We start from the raw sequence: 19,824 nt of genomic DNA on the forward strand, positions 1-19,824 counted from the left end.
TTCTCGGACGATAACCGTTGATACGCATTGATAACCTGATGTAGGTAGAAATGTTTAATTGCTCTCAAACGAAGTTTGTAGCATTTATATCAGTCCTGTCGGTTTTTTAATGCGATTTTTCGCTTGACCAATGTTTCGTCTGACGCTTTTGACTTTTCGTCCTCAAAAACGGGATAAACAGGTAGCGCCCAGCGGGCATTAAGTGCTCTTAGAGCCTTTCAACTCTGTTTGAGCTCAAACTGTTTTGGAGACTTATACTTATGGTGTGAAGGAAGGTTCTTAGAGGTTGAAGACACCCACCCCCACTGTTTACCCCCCCCCAACTATTACTCCCCTCACCGCGCTGTTGCCCCCCTCTCCTCCCCATCAGCCCCCGGCGCACATTCACTAGGTAACCGCCTTTAGGGTCTGATTATAGGTTACTGCATAGCTTTAGATGTAATGGAATGTTGTTCAAGAATTTAATATCAACAATTTTCAAAAAAGTTGTTGCAATTTTAAGTTTTTTGAATCTTTTTGAATTTTTCATTATTTTTTCCGGCACCACGGTCCTAAGGACCTTCTCCAGGGTATGATGATAAGCTGTCGCATAGTTTCTAGAATTAATGGAATGGTTATTAATATTTTAATGACTCCAGCTTCAGCAATTTTTTGATAACATTTGTCAAGTTTTCGGAAAATTATTATCATGTTCCAAGTTTATGGATCTTTATGAGCCAGTGAAACTATTTAAATCTTGAAATAGGGATACTGGATAGTCTTTTGAGACAATGAAATGGTTTTGAAGGTTTTAATTTCTTGAATTTAAGCAAGATTTTAAATTTGCTATTGTTTTCAAATTTTTAGAATATTTTTTGTCGTTTTCGGAGTTTAAGGATCATTACGGACCAACTAAGCTTTTTCAAGTCTTGAAGATGGTTTACTTGACATAACTCCAGAGACAAAAATTAGTTTTGGACATTTGCACTGCGAAATCTGGAATCTTTTCTTTTAGATTTTGCAATACGTTGCAAATTTTTAAATTATCAGTTTTTAATTTGATGTATGTACTAACAACGCTAGAAAACTAAAAGTTGCAGAGTTGAATCAAGCTAAAAATAGCCTCAATAAACCGTAGCTAGCTACTGACAAAGTCAACCCCTCGCCGGTCGTTTGAGAGCAATTCGCCCGACGTTAGTCTGTTGTTTTTGCTACCCACCTAATGATAGCTTCGGTTATTTAGAATATCTGGAGATTTTCATGCTACAATCAAGTTCAGAGCATCAGGGAAAACAAAATTATGAGCGAAATATGACTGCATGAGGCAATATTATAGCTTTGAACTGCAGTAGCTCCTCCAAACAGACGAGTTTTTTTTAAAAAAATCCTCCAATAGAAATATTTTGATTGGCTAGCTTTCTGACGATATTTGCAACTTTTTCCGTTAAACGTATTGATCTGTAAAAATGTACAGTGCATAACGTGGTTCTTTGTTTTTTCGGTCTTTTTCAACTGATCAACCTATTTCGCGAAGAAGGTTGCGAGTATCATCAGAAAGCCCACCAAACACATATTTCTATTAAGATTTTTTTTAAAAATTTGTCTTCTTCGAAGTGTTATTGAAGTTTAAAGCTGTAAAATTATCTCATGCAGTCACATTTTGCGCATAATTTTGTTTTCCCTGATGCTCTGAACTTGATTGTAGTTTTAATTAAATTACATGGATTCAGCATAGAAAGTTGTTTTTGTTAGGTGGCATTTTAGGCCGCAAAAGTTTTTAATATACATTTTTCTGGATGGCAATTTGAAGCCAAATATTTCCGTTAATATATCGGTTAGCGAAAGCAAAATTTTACAAATTTTTTGTTTTTTTGTTTCGCTGTTATCTTAACTTTTAATCTGGGTTCACAAATTTAATTTTAGCACCCATATCGGTCATTATTGCGTTTTGGCCATTTTTTTGTTACTGATTATGAGCAATTTTTCTTAACGTACCATGCCACTAATAGATCAAATTTGAGAATTGTGAACAATGAATAGGGAAAAAACCATTTCGGCAGATTTCAGGCTTAGTTGGTAGAATGCTTTCTGTGCACGGAATTTCATGGTGAAGGTATGATTTGAATGTGCAATAATTTATAGCTTAGAAAGTTGCGACTACATTAGGGTTTCATCTTAGTTTAGTTAGTGCAGTTGGTTAGTTTTTACATAATGTGCCGTCAACTTAAATTTGTGGTCGTTTTAATTCTACAGAGGCAATGAGTTTATCTAATTGTTGTTATAAACTTATTAAATAATTCCATATTTTGAATGATGACTACTGATGATGCTAGCAACCGATTGGCCTCTGGAGTCAAACTCAACATCTGGATACTATCCGAGTGCCGAAGAACTGCTTGTCGCGATGAACAATGATGTTGACTACAAGTCTCTAAAAGTCTTACATTTGGGAAGCTCACAAAGGACTGGCTGCATTGCTTCGTGAAAGACTCCACTGCATTTAAAAGAAACTAGGTCATATTCAAAAACACTGAATCTTTTTGATAGTACAATAAACACTGTGAATGGAATTTTTGAACAAAAATGGTTACCGAACAGTTAAAACAAAAAAAAAACTGAGTTTAATATCAAACCAATGTAAACTTACCAGACAAATGAGAGACAAATTGTTAACTCGGTGAAAAATTGGTAACAAATTTTTACAACTGAAAGTTATTGGTGTACCGGAAAACAACGAAAAGTTTTCAAGTGAATGTCAAACAGGACAAACAAACAATACAAAATCTAGTTGTAGAAATGGGCGTTCGATTAGCTATTAAAGATTTCTTTCGACTAGGAAACTATGATTCTACGGAGCAACGGCCAATTTTGGTGACGTGTCCGTCTATTTGGGATGCTAGGTTATGCTTAAGTAAATTCAATGAAAGCAAATTACATTGACGTCCTACCGGAGTTATCTGCGGTTGATAAAGAAAAGAGAAAAAGCTTTTGAAGAAAAGGTTTGAAATGATACAAAGTTGTTGCATCAAAAATAAATTCAAGATACTCAAGTTAAAGCTGTTTTACAACAATCAAGAGGTAGCTCTTGATTGACGGCATTTCTCATTCATTACGATCAACGTTCGGGGCATGGTCTCTGCTAAGAAACGAATACAGCTGATTAATTTGTTATCTAAACGCTGTCCGCACATTGTTTGCCTCAGAAACTTGGCTTGGTTCTGATTTTGATTCGAAATTGACCTTTGATACTACTAACTACACTGTAGCAGCCATGGCTAACAGAGCGAAGGGTGCTCATGGTGTTGTTGCCATTCTTCAAGGCGATCATGTAATTAGTAACGTCAAAAATTTTTCCTTTGATAATTTTATTTGTGCTGTTGAAGTAAAGACCACTACTTGTCCCATTCTGGTAGTATATTTTGTACCACCTAAAACAAGCAGTTTTTGTTCACAATGGAAACAAATTTCTGAATCAGTTGGAATGTTAGTGCAACAATTCAATTGTAGAACAATTAGTACTGGCGCCCACTGTTGACTGTGGGTCTCTTTCACATCAACATCTCCTAATGATATCGAAAATTTCTTCGACCTTTTAGTACAAAATATTCTGCAGATAGTTCAGCACGGCACACACGAGGAAGGTCATATGCTGGACTAAGTTTTTGCTAATTTTAACGACCTTTATCTACCAATAAAATACATTATAAAAACTGATTTTAATGATCATTTTGGCGTTAAAGCTTGCATTGACCTGGCAGAGCTCAATTCTCAAAAATACTCTAGCTTTAAATCTCTGTCTCCTGACTGATATTACTCTATCAGTCATATTTTGTTCTCTAGTTTTGTTTTCCCTAGCATTAGCTACAAAATTGTTGGACTTTGTACCCTTTTTTGGAAATATCTGATTGATCTTCTTAGCACTTATACACTTTTGAAACGATCGAAAAGGAATAATTCATAGGGAAAAGGAATAATTCAAAGGGAAGAATCATGGTTTTATTCGTCCCACGATGTGCAAGCTTTGAATAAACGCAACAAACTTGTTAGAAATCAATGGAAGTTTCCTTCGGTGTTGGTGGAAGAACTTAGCAGATGTAGACGTTTCAATAGAACTTGACACTGCTTTTTATCTTGGTCAGTTTGCCTCAAATAATACTGGCGCCTCAAGTTGTTTTAATAATAGACTCAAAAGTGAGCTCTTACCTTCTGACATGAGATCGGAAAGTACACTGCATAATGGGTTCCCGTCCATTGCGAATGCTTTTAATGCTTTTATGACAGTATGTGAGCATGCCGTTGGTTTTTTCGACGTTTTTGCACAACGGACATTAATTGAGCTGTGCTATAACCAACTTCTGAAACGGGCTCGAATTTCTTTATTACATCTTACAGTCCAATTAGTAATTTAAGTAAATTGTGCCGTGTTTGAACGAAATTTTTTAATGCTCTATATCCTTTTGTCAGAAAGAGAATCTCTCCTCGTCAATTGGGATTTATGAAAGGACGCTCAACAATAACTCAACTTAAATTGTATCTTGCTGAAATTTACAAAGCTCGTGACAAAGATGATGATATATTTTGCCTATATCTAGGTTTTAGCAAGTCTTTTGATTGTGTTCAACACTCAACTTGTAAACAAATTGGGTAGCTTTGGAATTGGTGGAAATTTATTACGATTGCTAGCTTCTCATTTAAAGAACAGAACGGTTTCAGGGCTGAAAATTGTTTATCTTGTCTTCATGGGCCTCCGTTTGAAGCGAGTTCCACAGGGTTCAATTTTGTAACGCTCTTTTTCTAGTATTTATTAATGACCTATCATCTGCTGGTGTGTCAAGTTTTTATCTTTGCTGACGATGGAAAAGCATTGAATATGATTTGCAGACTTTACACAACGATATGCAGTTCTATTTGAATTGGGCCACGAGAATTTCAATGCTGTTTAATGTTTCCAAAATTCAGTTTTTATCGGTTGGAAAGGCCAAGGACTACTCGTCAAATATAGGAGGCAAAGTAGTTCATTCCATGAAAACAGTCAAAGATTTAGGTACTTATGTTTCTGAAAACCTTAATTGGAACGTCCATATATTGAGAAGACTTGGCTTATGCTTCTCTTTTCTGACATTACTCAAAGGAAATCTACGTCTTGATTTACCTCTTCAAACCAATTAAACCATGTACAAATCATTCCTGTTGTCAAATCTCCTTTACAGATCTGAGATTTGGTCTCCCCCTGTACTGAACCAACGAAATTATAGAGTTTTTAAATTAATAGTACTAAGTGGATTTGCTCAGAAAGCTTGTATCGAAACAGACTTTTAAGGTGTGAATTACTGCCGATTTGATGCATGCTGTAGTTCAAAGGTGTTACAATGATGAAACAAATATTGACGTGCGAATATGGTTTAAGTGCTATGCAACTCATCCAAATTCAATACGATCAACGCTTGCGAAGCTCGTCCAATCTAGTTTCGATTAGAGTCGTGCAGCTGCTTCAAGGTTAAAAGATCGTTTGTCAAAGTTGAGAAAGGTCTTTGGCAAGACATAATTACTTTTTATGACCATTTTATGAGCTATATGTTTTTGTACTGCAAACCAAACATAAGCAAGCAAACTGATACTAATTTTTGCAATTCTAAATATTTGTTTTGTCATTATTTGAGTTTTTCTAGGCTGAGGGTCCAGGGAACCTCCTCTGAAGCTTGATAACAGGTTACTGCATAGTATCTAGATGCAGTGGATTAGTTTTCAACATTTTAATTTCATGAATTCAAGTTTTTTTCTAAATTTCTGAAATTTATAATCGTGTTCCGTTTTTATCAATCATTATTGGCCTGTGAAATTTTTCTCAGGGTGGAAATTGGGTTACTGGAAAATTCCTGGGGACAAAAAATGGTTTCTAATTATATTAATATTGCAAAATTTAGAAATTTTTGTCGGTCGCTAGTGGCTAATAAACCTACTTTAAGGCTCGTGCGTTGGTTAATGGGTGCATTTACGTGAATCAATTTGGCTTTCAGGGTAAAAGATTCAAGAGTTGAAGCAATTATCTTTTTGTTTAGTTTGTATAACTATTTTAGTTTCTCAACCTTTGAGACTGTTTGTCGTTCGCTGGCATTGTTCAATTGATCTGCTAGTCAGATACAGTAGTTCTAAATTTTTTATTCGATTCGTTGGACTGTATTTCGTGACATGTCCTGCTATGTTTTTAACTTCGTCGAATAAAAATTGGTTTTGCTTTACCGTAAGTTACATCTTAATCGACATCTTGCTTGAAATCTTTTTGACTTCTCCAGGCTAGTTTTATTCTTTGCTCATTCTACTCAAAGCAATTTTCAACGGCAGATGCTCAGCAAAACAATCTGAAACCAACGGAGTCTTGGAAACAAAATCAAGAGTAGAAACGGGATAAACCAATAAAGCTCAATTTTAGATGCCTGAACTTTGTTCGTGTCAGACTTAGTTACAATCTCTAATGCTCATTGGTATTGATAGTAGGCCCTGCATCTCCTCATTAGCAAGCTGGAGTATGACTAACTACAGAATAACATCATAACATCGCCGACTTTAAAAAATTTTTTTATGCGAAGGTACATTTTTTGCAATCCCATTCGGGTATGTGGCATTCAATGGCGGCTATTTTCTGACAATCTGTCACGTATCCTTAATGAAGTGTTATGGGTTATATATGGAATCAAAAAGAAAGCATTCAATGGTTTCAGTTCGTTGCTAGTAGTTTTTATGACTTTCATTTTTACTTGTTTAAGTGAATGATATTGAAATTTTGAGTTTTGTCCCTTTTTGATACCATTTCACTTATTAATGTGTTTTTATAATATTTAATCTGTTCAGTTAATAGCTAATGGTTTTTATGAGTGAAACCTTAGTTGCTTTAAAAAATACTAGTAATTTTTTTGAGTGCTGAGACTTAGTATTTGCGACTTTATCACTACTTGTTTTCAAAAAATAATAATGAATTTTTAGGTTTTGGCAGGATTTTGTTTTTTTTTTGTTGTCTTGGCATTTATCCTCGCCAATTACAGGTCTTATTGGCTACTTGTTTTCAAAAACGTTACTTTTTAATAGCTGCCCTAATCTTCTCAGCCGGCTATTATAGCGCATCTATTTTTTATAATTCAAAGAATTTGAATTGTTTTGGGGCGCTGTCTATTTTTTAAGATCTGTTCTCACATTTTCATGATTTCTGAAGTCAAATTGGAGTAGTGATTTTGGTCACGCCGAAACAGGAAGTGGAGCGAAAAGGCGAGTGGTTTTGCGGCCTGAATTTTTTTCGCTCTGAATTTAAAGTAGAGTGAGAAAACGGTGTTTGAACAAAAATTCGCTTTCTCGCTAGTGGTTTTTTGTTCACATGCGGCAATTTCACTTTGATTTTTACTGTTTTTTTAAATTTTTTGGATCGGATTTATTTTCTAATTGGTTTTCCCAATCCATTCATAGTCCGTTCTAGTTCTGGTTTTCTGTTTAGTCAATGAAAGTTCTTTGAATTGTACGTCAGGACTTGTCCTGCTATGTTTTTTGTACTTCGTCGAATAAAAAAATGTTTCGCTTTACCTCCTTTTGCCGCTTTTTCGACTTTTTGCGTGAAATCTTTTTGACTTCTCTAGGCTAGTTTCACTCTTCTTTCGTTCTGCTCAAAGTACTTTTAAGCAGCAGCTGCTCAGCAAAGCAATTCAAAATGAAGAGAGTCAGTATTAAAAAAATCAAAATCAGAAATAGAAACGGGATAAACCCATAAAGCCCATTTTTAGATGCCCGGTACTTGAACTTTGTTCTCATAAGTTTTAGTTACTATCTATAATGCTTATTGGTATTGATACTAGACCCTGTAGCCTCTCATTGAGAGACAGGAGTATGTTCAATTACGAAATGACATCAAAATAAATCGCACTTAAAAATGTTTTTATACAAAAATCAATATTTGTTGTTTTTTTTCTTTCCCAATAGAGTTATGGGAATCAACGGCGGCTTTTTTCCGGCATGTATGTTCGGCATGGACATTCCGCATGGACATTCCGCCGGGTATGTTTTATGTTTTAAACTTGTTAGCTGTTCTTTTTTACCACTTAGTCTCACAAATATCAGGTCTCCTCGGCGTTTTATGCGGCAAGCTATATTTTTATTCGTGTTTTTGTTGTTGGGATCTAATGTTTTTTTTTAACTTGGATACCATTTTTTGTAAATGTTGAGAGGTTTGAAATCTGGCCTTCAGTAACTTTTGTCTGTCTCTCGTTGATATTAAAAGAAACGAAGTTCGTAGCAATTATTGTAAAGGCGTTGGTCATTTTTTATGCAAATTTTTCGGCTTGACCGTTTTTGCGCTTTCTTCTAGAAAATTCTGTGACTTCTCAAGTGACTTTTTCACGCTTTCGTTCTTCATTTTTGAATGATCTCTAATTCTTGTCACTCTGAATTAAAGTTTGTTGCTAATATAAAATCGATTGCAGCAAAGTGAAACGAAGGGCGTGATAGTCTAGTGGGTTGTGCCTCTGTTGAGGGGGAGGGAGGTCTGGTCAAAAAATTTTGCACCCAAAAAGAAAAATTTATCTGGGCTACAGCCCCTGAATTAACTTGCCTCGCCTGTCGTTCGAGAGCAATTCTTTCGACATTAGTCGGTTTATGTTTTCTCAGCGTCCATTATAATTTTGTTATCATTTTAGCTTGAACATATGGTTGTGTTTTTAGTCACTTTGATGTCACTCTTCATAAAAGTTTTCACATTTTGCCAGATTTTTCATTATGTGTATATTTGATGCGTAACTTTGTTTCTAATTCTTTGTTTCTAGTTTACGACTCCAAAAGGCTTTGTGATTTTTAGTTGTTCTCAAACCGAGTCCTGAGGCCTTTTTCAATGAGATTAATCGGTTGACCAATTTGTCGTCTGACCTCTGACCTGTTAATCCCTTTTTGACGAAAAGGTAATAGTGTAAAAAAATTGTTTTCAACTGAATGGGATTTAATTCTTTCACTGATTGAGTTACTCAGTTTAGTGAATGCGGCGGAGGTCAAAAGAGCAAAATCATAGGAAACGGGATAAACCGATAAAGCCCGGTCATTATATCAAAATGTATTAGGTTATTAAAGTTCGTTACAGCGATTGCTAGCTGGTATTAGTATTAATCTAACTGAAACTGCACATCAAATTAGAACACTTTTTGGCACTGTCTATTCTGTTTCAATCCCGATTTGTCCTCATGGGGTTCAATGGCGGCGGCTATTTTCCGGCAATCCAGCGGCTATGTTGATGGCAGATGACAGGAGTCCCTCGTCATTGGTCTTTTTATTGTTAGTTTTGAAAGCGTTTTTCCAGCCGCAGTTGATTTCAGCATAAATGAAATCAAATAGCAAAAAAAAATTTATTTTGAGCAGAAATAACTATAACCTGGAACAAATTAAATTACTGGCTTAAGTTCTCTTAAGGATTTTTTGTGGAGACTCTCATAGCAACCCATAGATTGGGCTGGCATTATTGTTTTAATGAGATTTTGGCTCGTTTTTTGAGTGGTCAGTTGGGTGTCAGGACAAAATTCTCAAGGCTAAATTACTCAGTGTTTCAATTTATACCCAATGTGTAACCCTATAGTCAAAAATATCATGTAGCCTAATTAGCATTATTATGCCCAAGCGAGATAATTTGTATTATATATAATTTAGGATGATCGCGAGTTTTGCCCTTCAGTTGCCCATTGGACTTGAAATTTAACTATCTCAACCAAACATTAGATGAAGTTGATCATGGAAAGTTCGGTTTTAAAAAAGCTTGGCTGTAGTACAGACTAATTTGTGATCGGACTATCGAAAGTAAAAATCAAATGGATTATTTGTGTACAATGGCATTGGGTATTTCGGCAAAGGGAACAATTTCTCGTAACCTCTCAGTTTATATTAAAAGTTGTATTGTATTTAAAAGTTGCTCGTGGTTTAGACGAGAACCTGAATATCAAAGTGAGTGACTTCGGCTTTGCGACCTTCATTGAACATGACGAGGAGTTGACGGAACTGATGGGCACTCCCGCCTATCTGTCCCCAGAGGTGCTAAAGTGCTCAATGCGCATGGGAGGCATCGAGGGTTACGGTAGACCGACAGATGTGTGGGCGTGTGGTGTGGTCATGTACACGCTATTATCTGGTCAGCCTCCCTTCTGGCACAGGAAACAGATGATGATGTTGAGGATGATCATGGAAGCCAGGTAAGTCAGTCGGGAAGGTTTCAATCGTGACCCATTAGTATCTTTCGAAAAATTTCGGAGCTATTCTGTTCCCCCTTACGTCGTCCGCCAGGCGCGCGTGCTGTTTTTTAGATAGTAACGTGCTATATAACACATAGTCTGTAAGTGGAGGTCGTAAAAACACTGGGAGACAGAATAGGTCCGAATATTTTGTGTTAGAGAGTTCGTAAAAGCTGGAGCAATGATAGAAGGAATCTTCTCAAGAAAGAATTTAATCTCGTGTAAAAATAAGAATAAATGTCTCTAAGCCTCTTTGGATTTATTATTGAGCTCTCCTTTTACTTTGATATGTAAGGGTTGATGTATATTTGGTGACATGGTAGCACTATCTGTAAACGGAACAAATACAATTGACATTGAGTTTAGTGGTAGTATCCAATATCCCAATAAAGTTAACAATCGGATTGAATTCGCAAACGCTGTAAGAGTGTAAAACTTGTTGGTTCAGGCTGTGCCCATCTTGATTTTGTGCATTGCGTAGCAGCTATTCTGTGAATAAGTGTTAGGCTCCACCGGTATTGCAGAGTACATGAGTAGTAAGATAATCTGCCATATGCTTGTAGGGGGGGGGGGGTTCGGACCCCCCCCCCCCCCCCCCCACAAGACTTTTTACCACCGAAAAACTGATTTTCTCTTTGTGAAACAAAGTTTTTTGGCTAAGTTTCGCCAGCCTGTGAGAAGTTCTTGGGTTAAGCAGTCTGGCGAAACTTATCCAAAAAACTTTGTTTCACAAAGAGAAAATCAGTTTTTCGGTGGTAAAAAGTCTTGTAGGGGGTGGGGTCCGAACCCCCGCCCCAACAAGCAAATGGCAGATTTCCGCTGTGGCAATGTTTGCTGTATATAGAATAAGGTGTTACCTAAGTTCTAGACTCTCACTAAATGTTTTTGGTGAAAACATAAAAAATCCAATATAAGACACCAGAGGCCAAAAAATTTCAAAAATTTGAAAAATTTTTTCGAAAATTTTTCAAAGTTTTTCAAAGTCTTAAAATTGTCTGAAATGGATTTTGCGCTATGAAAGAGCACTCAAAAGTGATTTTTTGTTGACTTCACTTTTTTTCACCTATGAAGTATGGGGGTCAAAACATAAAAATTTAGAATTTTTTGAAAAAAATTTTCAAAATTTTTAAAAGTCCTAAAATGGTCTGAAATGGATTTTGCGCTATGAAAGAGCACTCAAAAGTGATTTTTTGTTGATTTCACTTTTTTCACCTACGCAGTATAGGGGTTGAAACACACAAAATTTCAAATTTTTGAGAAAAAAAATTCCAAAATTTTTTGGAGTCCTAAAATGATATGAAATGGATTTTGCGCTATGAAAGAGCACTCAAAAGTGATTTTTGTGGACCTCTTTTTGTTCAACCAAGTAGGACCGCAACAACTGAGTTTCTGGAATGGTCTGAAATAAGTCAAAAAGCAGTCAGAAGCAGTTTTTATTGACAATACTACTGCAAATGTGCAGTATGATGTTGAAAGCATGTTTTTATTTTTTGTATGCATTTGTAACTAAGTATATTTCTATCTAAACAAGTAGGTATGTTTGCATGAATGAGTTAAAAAATGTATTTTTTTGTCTGAATGAATAATTGAAAGAAATGGAAGAATGAAAATTTTATGTATAAAATTATTCGTATTCATGTATATAATAATGAAAGTATAAATGAAAGTTTATATTTGTTTTTATGTAAATATAATTGTGCTTAAGTTTAATAATATATTTGTATGAGTATAAGCTGGAATGTATGTTTTTGTGTAGATATTGTAATTGTGTGTATATGTCAAGACGTTTATGGTTTTGTGTGTATGTTTTTCTATATGTATGCGGTGTAAAGTGTGTACATATGTCTGAATGTGTTTGTATTTATATGCTTGCAAGTCAGACGAGGGAGAGAGAGAGAGAGAGAGAGAGAGCGAGAGAGAGAGAGAGAGAGAGAGAGAGAGAGGGAGATAATTCCCTGGAGGGCAATTGAATTGCCTAGAAGAATGTTATACTTGTCTCCACGATCCAATAATATTATATCTTGCAAACAGCTTTTGACCTTCAGCGTTGATACTCTGATATTGACAAGCAAAATGTCACAAAAGAAGACGACAACAATTTTTTGATGTTCTGAGCATGCTCTTTTGAAAATTTTTGAATTTTCTTCACCTATCTAGCTACTATATTAAAAGCTATCAAGATTCTCTAGAGAAAAAAAATTAAATTTGCTTTTCTCTTTTAATCCTTGGCAAGAAAATGAAAAAAAGTTGAAACACAGTAGACAAAAACAATTATTTGATGTTCTGAGTATGCTTTTTTTAAAAGCAGAGATTTCTCCACACTTATTCAGCTACCTTTTTAGGAATGAGCAAGATTATTTTCAGGAAAAATGTATTTGAGATAAATTGATGAGAGATAAACAATAAAGTGAGCTAAGTAAAAAAAAGAATAAATTCTGTAAAAAAACCCGAAGAAGATGATGGGAAAACTATGATATGCAGGAATAGCTGCACTTTTTAGTTAAATAAAGTAGAACGATAGGAATTCATCAGGAGCTTGAACCAGACAAATAGTCTAACGATGTACAAGAAGAGTAGTTTGCACTGGAACTGTAAAAAATTGCTAAATTTTCAGATGTTCATGAGCCACTTGATCAATTGGGCAAGAAGGAACACAATATTTGTATCTGCGGGGGGTTGCTAGAAACAGCTTCGATAGTGTATAATTCTTGTTTGCGTATTGGGAACAACACTAATGGATAATGCGTGCTGGGACTGAAATCTTAAACAAAAGCGAATAGCTTCTTCAGTAAATGGTTCCAACATACTCAATATACTCAACTAATGAACACTGGAAGTAAGATGATACCAGAGCACCTCAAGCAAACAAAAATCGAATGAGTTCACTAATGTTCTTTTTAGAATCAAATTTACTGTGCATTCCGTAACCCAGTGTTAATATTTTGGATGACTTATTGTTCTGTCGACGTTTTAAAATAACATAACCGTAACGATATTCGATAGAGCATCAGAAAGAGGTACATCCAAGGGTATTTGAAAAGAGCATAGTCTATATAAAATATAATTGGGCTAATAAGCCTGGCGAATATTTCGGAATCCAACACAACACTACTGCTACCTACTACTGCTACTACCTACTACTACAACCTGCAACTACTATCTACAATTAGTACCTACTACTACTACTGCCTGCTAGTACTGCCTGCAACTGCTACTAGATACTGTTACTCACTACTATAACTACTTATACCTACCACTACAACCTACTTTTTTACCTTCCAATATTACTTGTTTTACTAACTATCTACAACAATGTGTTTTTGTTTTTCTAAAAAATGAAAACAATTTGTTTCTCTCGACACTCATTAACATAAACAACAGAAGTTTTTATCCATGTTAAAGTAACGTGTCCTGACTGACGCAGACCGACAGACTTTATCCGCCAATTTTTTCAAAAAATCATCAAGTGTTTGAAAGTTTTTCAAAGATATGAAGAACTCTTAAAGGCATTGTTACATACATTAACTCAGCATTTTTCAACCTAAAGTTAATTTTCTGAATTAACAGTTTAAAAAATCCATAGTATGATATATGAGGTGATATTTAATTAATAAAAAGTAATGTAGGGTATTTACTGTTTAGCGAACAAGTCTGATTTTTAGAACTTCAAATAATTTTTATTGCATGTTTTTTTTGAGGTGCAACTTTTTCGTGTAGTTTCTGATACTTGTGACGGATCAGTCAAAAGTTTTTTTGTTCAAAAGCTGAGTTTTTGTTTACTCAGTGCATGACGTCTGATTCCATTTGCAATTAATTGAAAGATATGAAAATTAATCTTTTTTAACATTCTTATTTAAAGGATTGTATAGCGTATATATTGAGTGCTTCACAATGACGCTGCACTATGTCTATTTAAAATATCAAAATCATAGACATATGTTTGTTTCAAAAAAATCTATATAGTTTACCTAAATGGAGTCAAATAATTTACAACGTACCTACACTATCCAAAAAACTGAGGTTTAACTGCTTATAGTTGTTTTCATATGTTTATTCAGAGTCATTTGTTATTTCAATTGTCAGATATTACACAACTTCCTCTGAATCCTTAGGTTTCAACTTTTTGCATAGACTGAAAACTGCTGGGACTGCTTGACAAAAACGATGTATTAGTTAAGTTTCATATTAACCTTAGCTTGGGCTCAGGATTTGTTCTCAGCTAAGACTGTAATTGTGAACTTGCATTTCATCGAAAGTTTAACGCTACATGATTCTTTAAAATTTTGTTGTATTAACTTCATAATTTTATTGAATTTCAATTAATCCTTGTTTATCTAAAGAAAATGAAAAATAAATTAACCTCATCAAACGTTTCTTAGCAAAATTGAGTGGAACAGTCTTGTGGGGATTTGAGAGCTCAAACAAAAACCTTAAATTTAGGGGTCTAGGTAAACAAATTTGTTTGTTTTGAAAGGCTGCTTACACTAAATGGACACCTAATGGTTCCAGAGATGTACTTTTTAGGGAATTTGAGACAAAATTCTTGTTTTTTAGTGTTCGAAACTCAACAACCGGAGACGGTATGGCTTTGGATAAGCAAGTATATTAAAAATGTGAAACATGGCCGACCACTTTACATAAAAAGTTGAACCATTGAGTTCGAGTTCGAGTTTGTGATCTAAAAATAGTCTCCAAGCATAATTGACTTTTTTAAAAAGACTTCTTTTTTAGTATTCAAAACTCAACAATATGCAGTATGGATTTCGATAAGCAAGTATATTAAAATGTTGATGCTTGGTAGATCATTCTACGTAAGAATTGAAGTTTTGAGTTTGTGTTCGAGTTTGTGATCTAAACACACTTTTCAAGGATAATTGACTTTGAAAAAAGACTACTTTTTGTATTCAAAACTCAATAATCGGTAACCGTGTTACTTTGAATTACCAAATATAATAAAATGTGAAAATGTGAAAATTTGGCCTATTGCTCTATTTAAAAGTCAAAATTTGAGTTTAGTTTGAGTTCGTGATCTAAAAATAGTATTCATGGGATAATTACATCATAATAGTTGAGATCTGTTACATAGTTGCGAACGCAAAACAGTTGAAACACGTTCTCACAATTTATTTACACTACAGCTCTATGTGTGTCAAAGAAGCGAAGGAGACTTTCTGGTTTTATAAGGTTTTTGATATAGTTTACTATGTTATATAGACTAAATTCACATGGTCTATTACGCAATCTTTACTGCACGAGTTCTACAAGCATTCCTGAAGTGTATTAGTTTGCATTGTTTTATAGAAGAGTACAGAAAAAACACATGATTTTCCTGGGTGCTAGGAAAATTGACTGACGGGGCGTTTAGCCGACAAAGAAAAAAAATGAGAAATTTAGCTGACAGTTTTTATCATAATTGGTATTAAAAGTGTGATTGGTTTATAAATCAGTAGTTCGGTTGTGATAGATTCATATCAAGTCCCACAGGCCGTTGAGGCATGGCCATGGCCCGAGAGGCATGGCCAGATGCGGTTAAATATGGTCCGACCACGGATAGACCTTGGTTGCACTAGTTGATAAACAAACTTCAGTAGATTTGTCCGCTTACGGAATAGTGTTTTAAATTGGTCAATCATAGCTTCAGAATAGGTTTCATTGCTCATTTTACTTAAATTGCTGGTTAAATTTTTCATTTTTTGGTTGTCTATAAACACCCTGTCAGCCAATACGGCGGCCACCGGTTTTCCAAAATTAGAACAGTGTTGACATTTTTTACCAATAATCCTTGAAAAGAGAGGTCAGTGCAACTCTTTAAATGATTAATTTTCTCTTAAAAATGTTCTGCTAATGAACTTCTGCTAAAGATTGCAAAATAACTAATGTAGAGATACTTTTAAGTTATGACCACATTAAGTAACAGTTAAAACAACTAACTTTGATTTTTGCTACCATCAAAAACTGTCGATACCGAGAGTAGAGATCAAATTAGGCGCTCTGATACCATCGTCAAACTGACAAGTGTATTTCTAAAGTCAATTTGACCGATTTGGAAAAGTTTCCAGCGTTAAAACCCTGATACCCATTATGCACCAAGTTCAAAGTTTAAATTATTTAAAGCTTTTGGAAATTGGTGTTTCACTTTTCTTTGTGTTAATAAGTATTCTTGGCTTTGTGCACTTCGTTTTGATGGTATCTTTCCGAAGAGGTCTCTATGTTTTCAAACGTTTGTTTGTTATGAATCCTATGAAGATTTGACTTGAGTTCTTTCAACTTAGTCAAAGAAAAAACATTTAACAAAAAGACTAATTTTGATTATAAAGGCAATTAGGCTTATTTTTGATTTCCAGGTTTTTTAATGCAGTATTTTAATTTTCTCTCAGCTTAATCGATGTGAGAAATATGTAAAACTGCATCTTTGAGAAAAGTTTTGGGTGGAACTTTAATAGTGCGTATTTTGCTAATTGCCACCATTGTAACTTAAAATGATTTGTATCCTCTATAACAATAAGATGGTAGAATCATTATGTACAAGAATAAGTGTCTTTTCAAGATTAATCATATAGCAATACCTTAATCTTCAATAAAGCTTTTTTGATCTGCAATTTACGCTATGAATCAGTGGTCTCACAGGTAGTATGAAAACATTCTTTTCGTGGCGCTCAAAAAGAAAACCACTAACGGAACTGCAAAATAACAAAGGTAAGAAAAGAAACGTTTTCCACGTTAAATTTGTTTTTTGTTTAAAAGACTTAAAATAAAACAATGCCTAGCTGACATAAAAAAAATTTAGATTATACAAACCATTATATAAAAAATCGTTGACAATCAAACTGTTTATGTGCAAGCTGATTTTTTATTGCTACTTTATCAAATTTGTACTTTTAAGACATCAATAGTTTGCCTTGAAGAAACTCAAAAGAGAACGGACAAGTATTCACTTCTTGCGTTCATCGGAAAATTCGTTCTGATACGTTAAATGCTTACTTTTCATAAGACCATAGCCTTATGGATTAACGAAGTATTGCGTTCGCGTTAATGAATACTTAGGTTTTAAAACTTTATGAATTACTTAAAAAACATACTGAAATACTTCATATTGACACATAGCTTTAAAAGCTACTGAGTGAATTCTGTGAAAACTAAATGTTCCATGACAAACACAAGTTGTTGCACATGTATACAGAAAACACTAGTGTATACTTACGTCTATGGTTCAGGTTGAGCCTTTGAGCAAAACATGTTTGTTATCTACTAACAGAAAACGCGAGCAGAGGGTTTCTTATCATTCCTCAAAATAAACCACGTCATAACTAAGCAAAATCAATACTATTGTACAAATAACTTGGCATTAAAAGTACGACTTAGAACCAGTTACTATATAACCTAGAAGCAATTGTAACCATGAAAGTCAAACAATAAGGCCAATAGTTGAATTTAAAAGAATTTGATTTGTCCTGTTTATTCAATTGTTTTGTTTAAGTTAACGTTATTTTGCTTAACTGGAGCACACTTTGGGTCGAAATGTATTCCGTAATAAACAATTGCAAGCCTATGTACTCACTCCCCTTTTATCTCAACGTTATCTCTCAGTAGAGTACATGTATATACGCCTTCCTGATCACAGGCTAGAGAATACTTAAGCAAAATAATAAAAGTGCTTTTAGCCGAAAATGTTATGCAAGAATTTTGCAGAGCAGACTGAACTTCTCATACGCAAAGTGCAATTCTTCTGCTTTATGCCTAGCAATCAGATCAAAACCCTGAAATGTCAACGTCCGAGGTACTTAGGAGAAACTTCAATCTATTTTACAAATGAAAACGAATAAGATTTAGTCTAACAGGAATAACAACTGAGGCCTCCTCGAAATGTTATAGGTATTCATTGGAAACTGTTTGGCGAATTAGGCTAATAGAACGAATGCTAACATCTCAGCCAACAGTTTGAATTTACTTTTAACTGAATGACTTGCTTCTCAAAATAACATTTTAGCGTTTTCATTCTTGACTGGTATTCCATTAAGTTAGTGTATGCCAAAACCCAAACTCAACTGCCGGTTTGTAACTTATAATGTATCATATCCTAACGCAATTTGAAGGCTCATTTCAGCGCACAATTGTCTATCAAACTCGATTTGAAAACAATATTGCCTTTATACAACAAAGGAAGGACAGTTCAATTTCAAGCTGGACTACCTTCGATCATTGCCTCATACCCAAAAAATTTATTGACTTTATTTCTACATTACCTAATATAACCGAAGAAGAAGACTTTATCAACAACTCAACCCCCTCGGAAACTGAAGTAACTTCTCAGCATATACCCAAACCTTTGACTTCTGACATAGGATCACTTCCCATGGACATCAAGAGCATTTTGCGCAGTTACGATTTCGAAAGTATGCCCCTCTTCAGGAGCCATGAAGAATACTTCGCTGCTTTAGAAGATTTGGAAAATCTGTGGAAAAAGTTTGAATAATGCAGTAATGAAACCAAACTAACCACTATTCACGCTAAAATTGATCATACTACATCATCCACATCCGATGATAACAGAAAGACTGTGATATCTTCCATCTTAGAACGGTTCCCTAGTCTTCTTGAAGAAAACTCAAAAAATGAAGAAAACTTCCGGAAAATTAGCACTGAGCCGTCGTCTAACAAAGTTCCACAGAAGAGGAGACGTTTTCGTGTAGTTCGAGGATGTGTACTTCACAGTGGAAATTTTCCAAAAAGAATGATATTCGATGAAAACGTGAGGTGTTCATGTGACAATAACATTTAGAACTGAAAAAACTCTTGTTGATTAAAGCTTTTGAACTAGACGTTGGTTTTCAGTATTGAATTGTTTCCATTTATAACCTTTTACTTGAAAGGCTCTGCATTATTAAACTTCATTGCGTATGCTTATTATCCAAAATTTAGTAGTTGCAAAACCACTCCTTTATATAACAATTTGTTGATTCAACATTATCCACGTCAGAGAAACAGTAAACAGTGTTCGGCCTGTTCCATGGAGTAGAAAGTCAGAAATTTGTTCCCCAGAGGAACCCCCAACCGTAAATTATTGTTCTGAAATTGTTGAAACGGATACGCGCAAGAGAGTAGACGATATAAAGAGCTGACGTTAGAAAACACCGCAACTTGTTTTGATTTATGGAGAGCCGAAATCAAAAAGTTGCTGTTTAATTACCCTAATTTGTTAGTTGATTACTAAAAAAGTACCTGAGTGGGTTAATTGGTCTCATGTTCGGTTATGATAGTTTCATATCAAGTCCCAAGAGCCGCTGAGGCATGGCCATGGTCCACGATGGTTTCAGGATAATTATATTTTAATTCGCTTTCAGTGTCTATACTAGGAGATACTAAATTCTCGGTTCTCACATACTCGGTTATGATTGGGGAAAATTTTTATAGTCTCATTTGAGAAGCCAATTTAATTGGCCACAACATTTATCTTAAATTATCAACTAATAATCTAAAATAAAATGTCGGGTCTCTTTAAAATCAGCTCTTTTCACTTCGTTTCTCTTACAATTTACTGGTTGAAACAAAAATCCAACCTGACCACTTGATTTTTATGAATAAAAATACCTATATTGTGAGA

The 19,824-nt window shown here is 34.7% G+C and overlaps 2 protein-coding genes across 3 annotated transcripts in view; both read left to right on the plus strand.

The window, feature by feature from the left end:
• The window catches only part of LOC142341811 (phosphorylase b kinase gamma catalytic chain, skeletal muscle/heart isoform-like), a 236,509-nt gene extending 226,302 nt beyond the window's left edge, over nucleotides 1-10,207 (plus strand). Inside the window, exon 4 of the mRNA XM_075393054.1 lies at nucleotides 9,920-10,207. Coding sequence (XP_075249169.1) covers nucleotides 9,920-10,188 — 269 coding nt within the window. The 3' untranslated portion in view covers nucleotides 10,189-10,207. The remainder of the gene's footprint in view (nucleotides 1-9,919) is intronic.
• LOC142341810 (phosphorylase b kinase gamma catalytic chain, skeletal muscle/heart isoform-like) overlaps nucleotides 2,267-19,824 on the plus strand; it is a 104,150-nt gene continuing 86,592 nt past the window's right edge. For both annotated transcript variants that reach the window (XM_075393051.1, XM_075393053.1), the window contains exon 1: nucleotides 2,267-2,274. The gene's annotated coding sequence lies outside the window, so the exon portion shown is untranslated. The remainder of the gene's footprint in view (nucleotides 2,275-19,824) is intronic.

The sequence above is a fragment of the Convolutriloba macropyga genome, chromosome 6, assembly GCF_964194025.1.
Source record: "Convolutriloba macropyga chromosome 6, txConMacr16.3, whole genome shotgun sequence".
In the NCBI taxonomy this organism is placed as follows: domain Eukaryota; kingdom Metazoa; phylum Xenacoelomorpha; order Acoela; family Convolutidae; genus Convolutriloba; species Convolutriloba macropyga.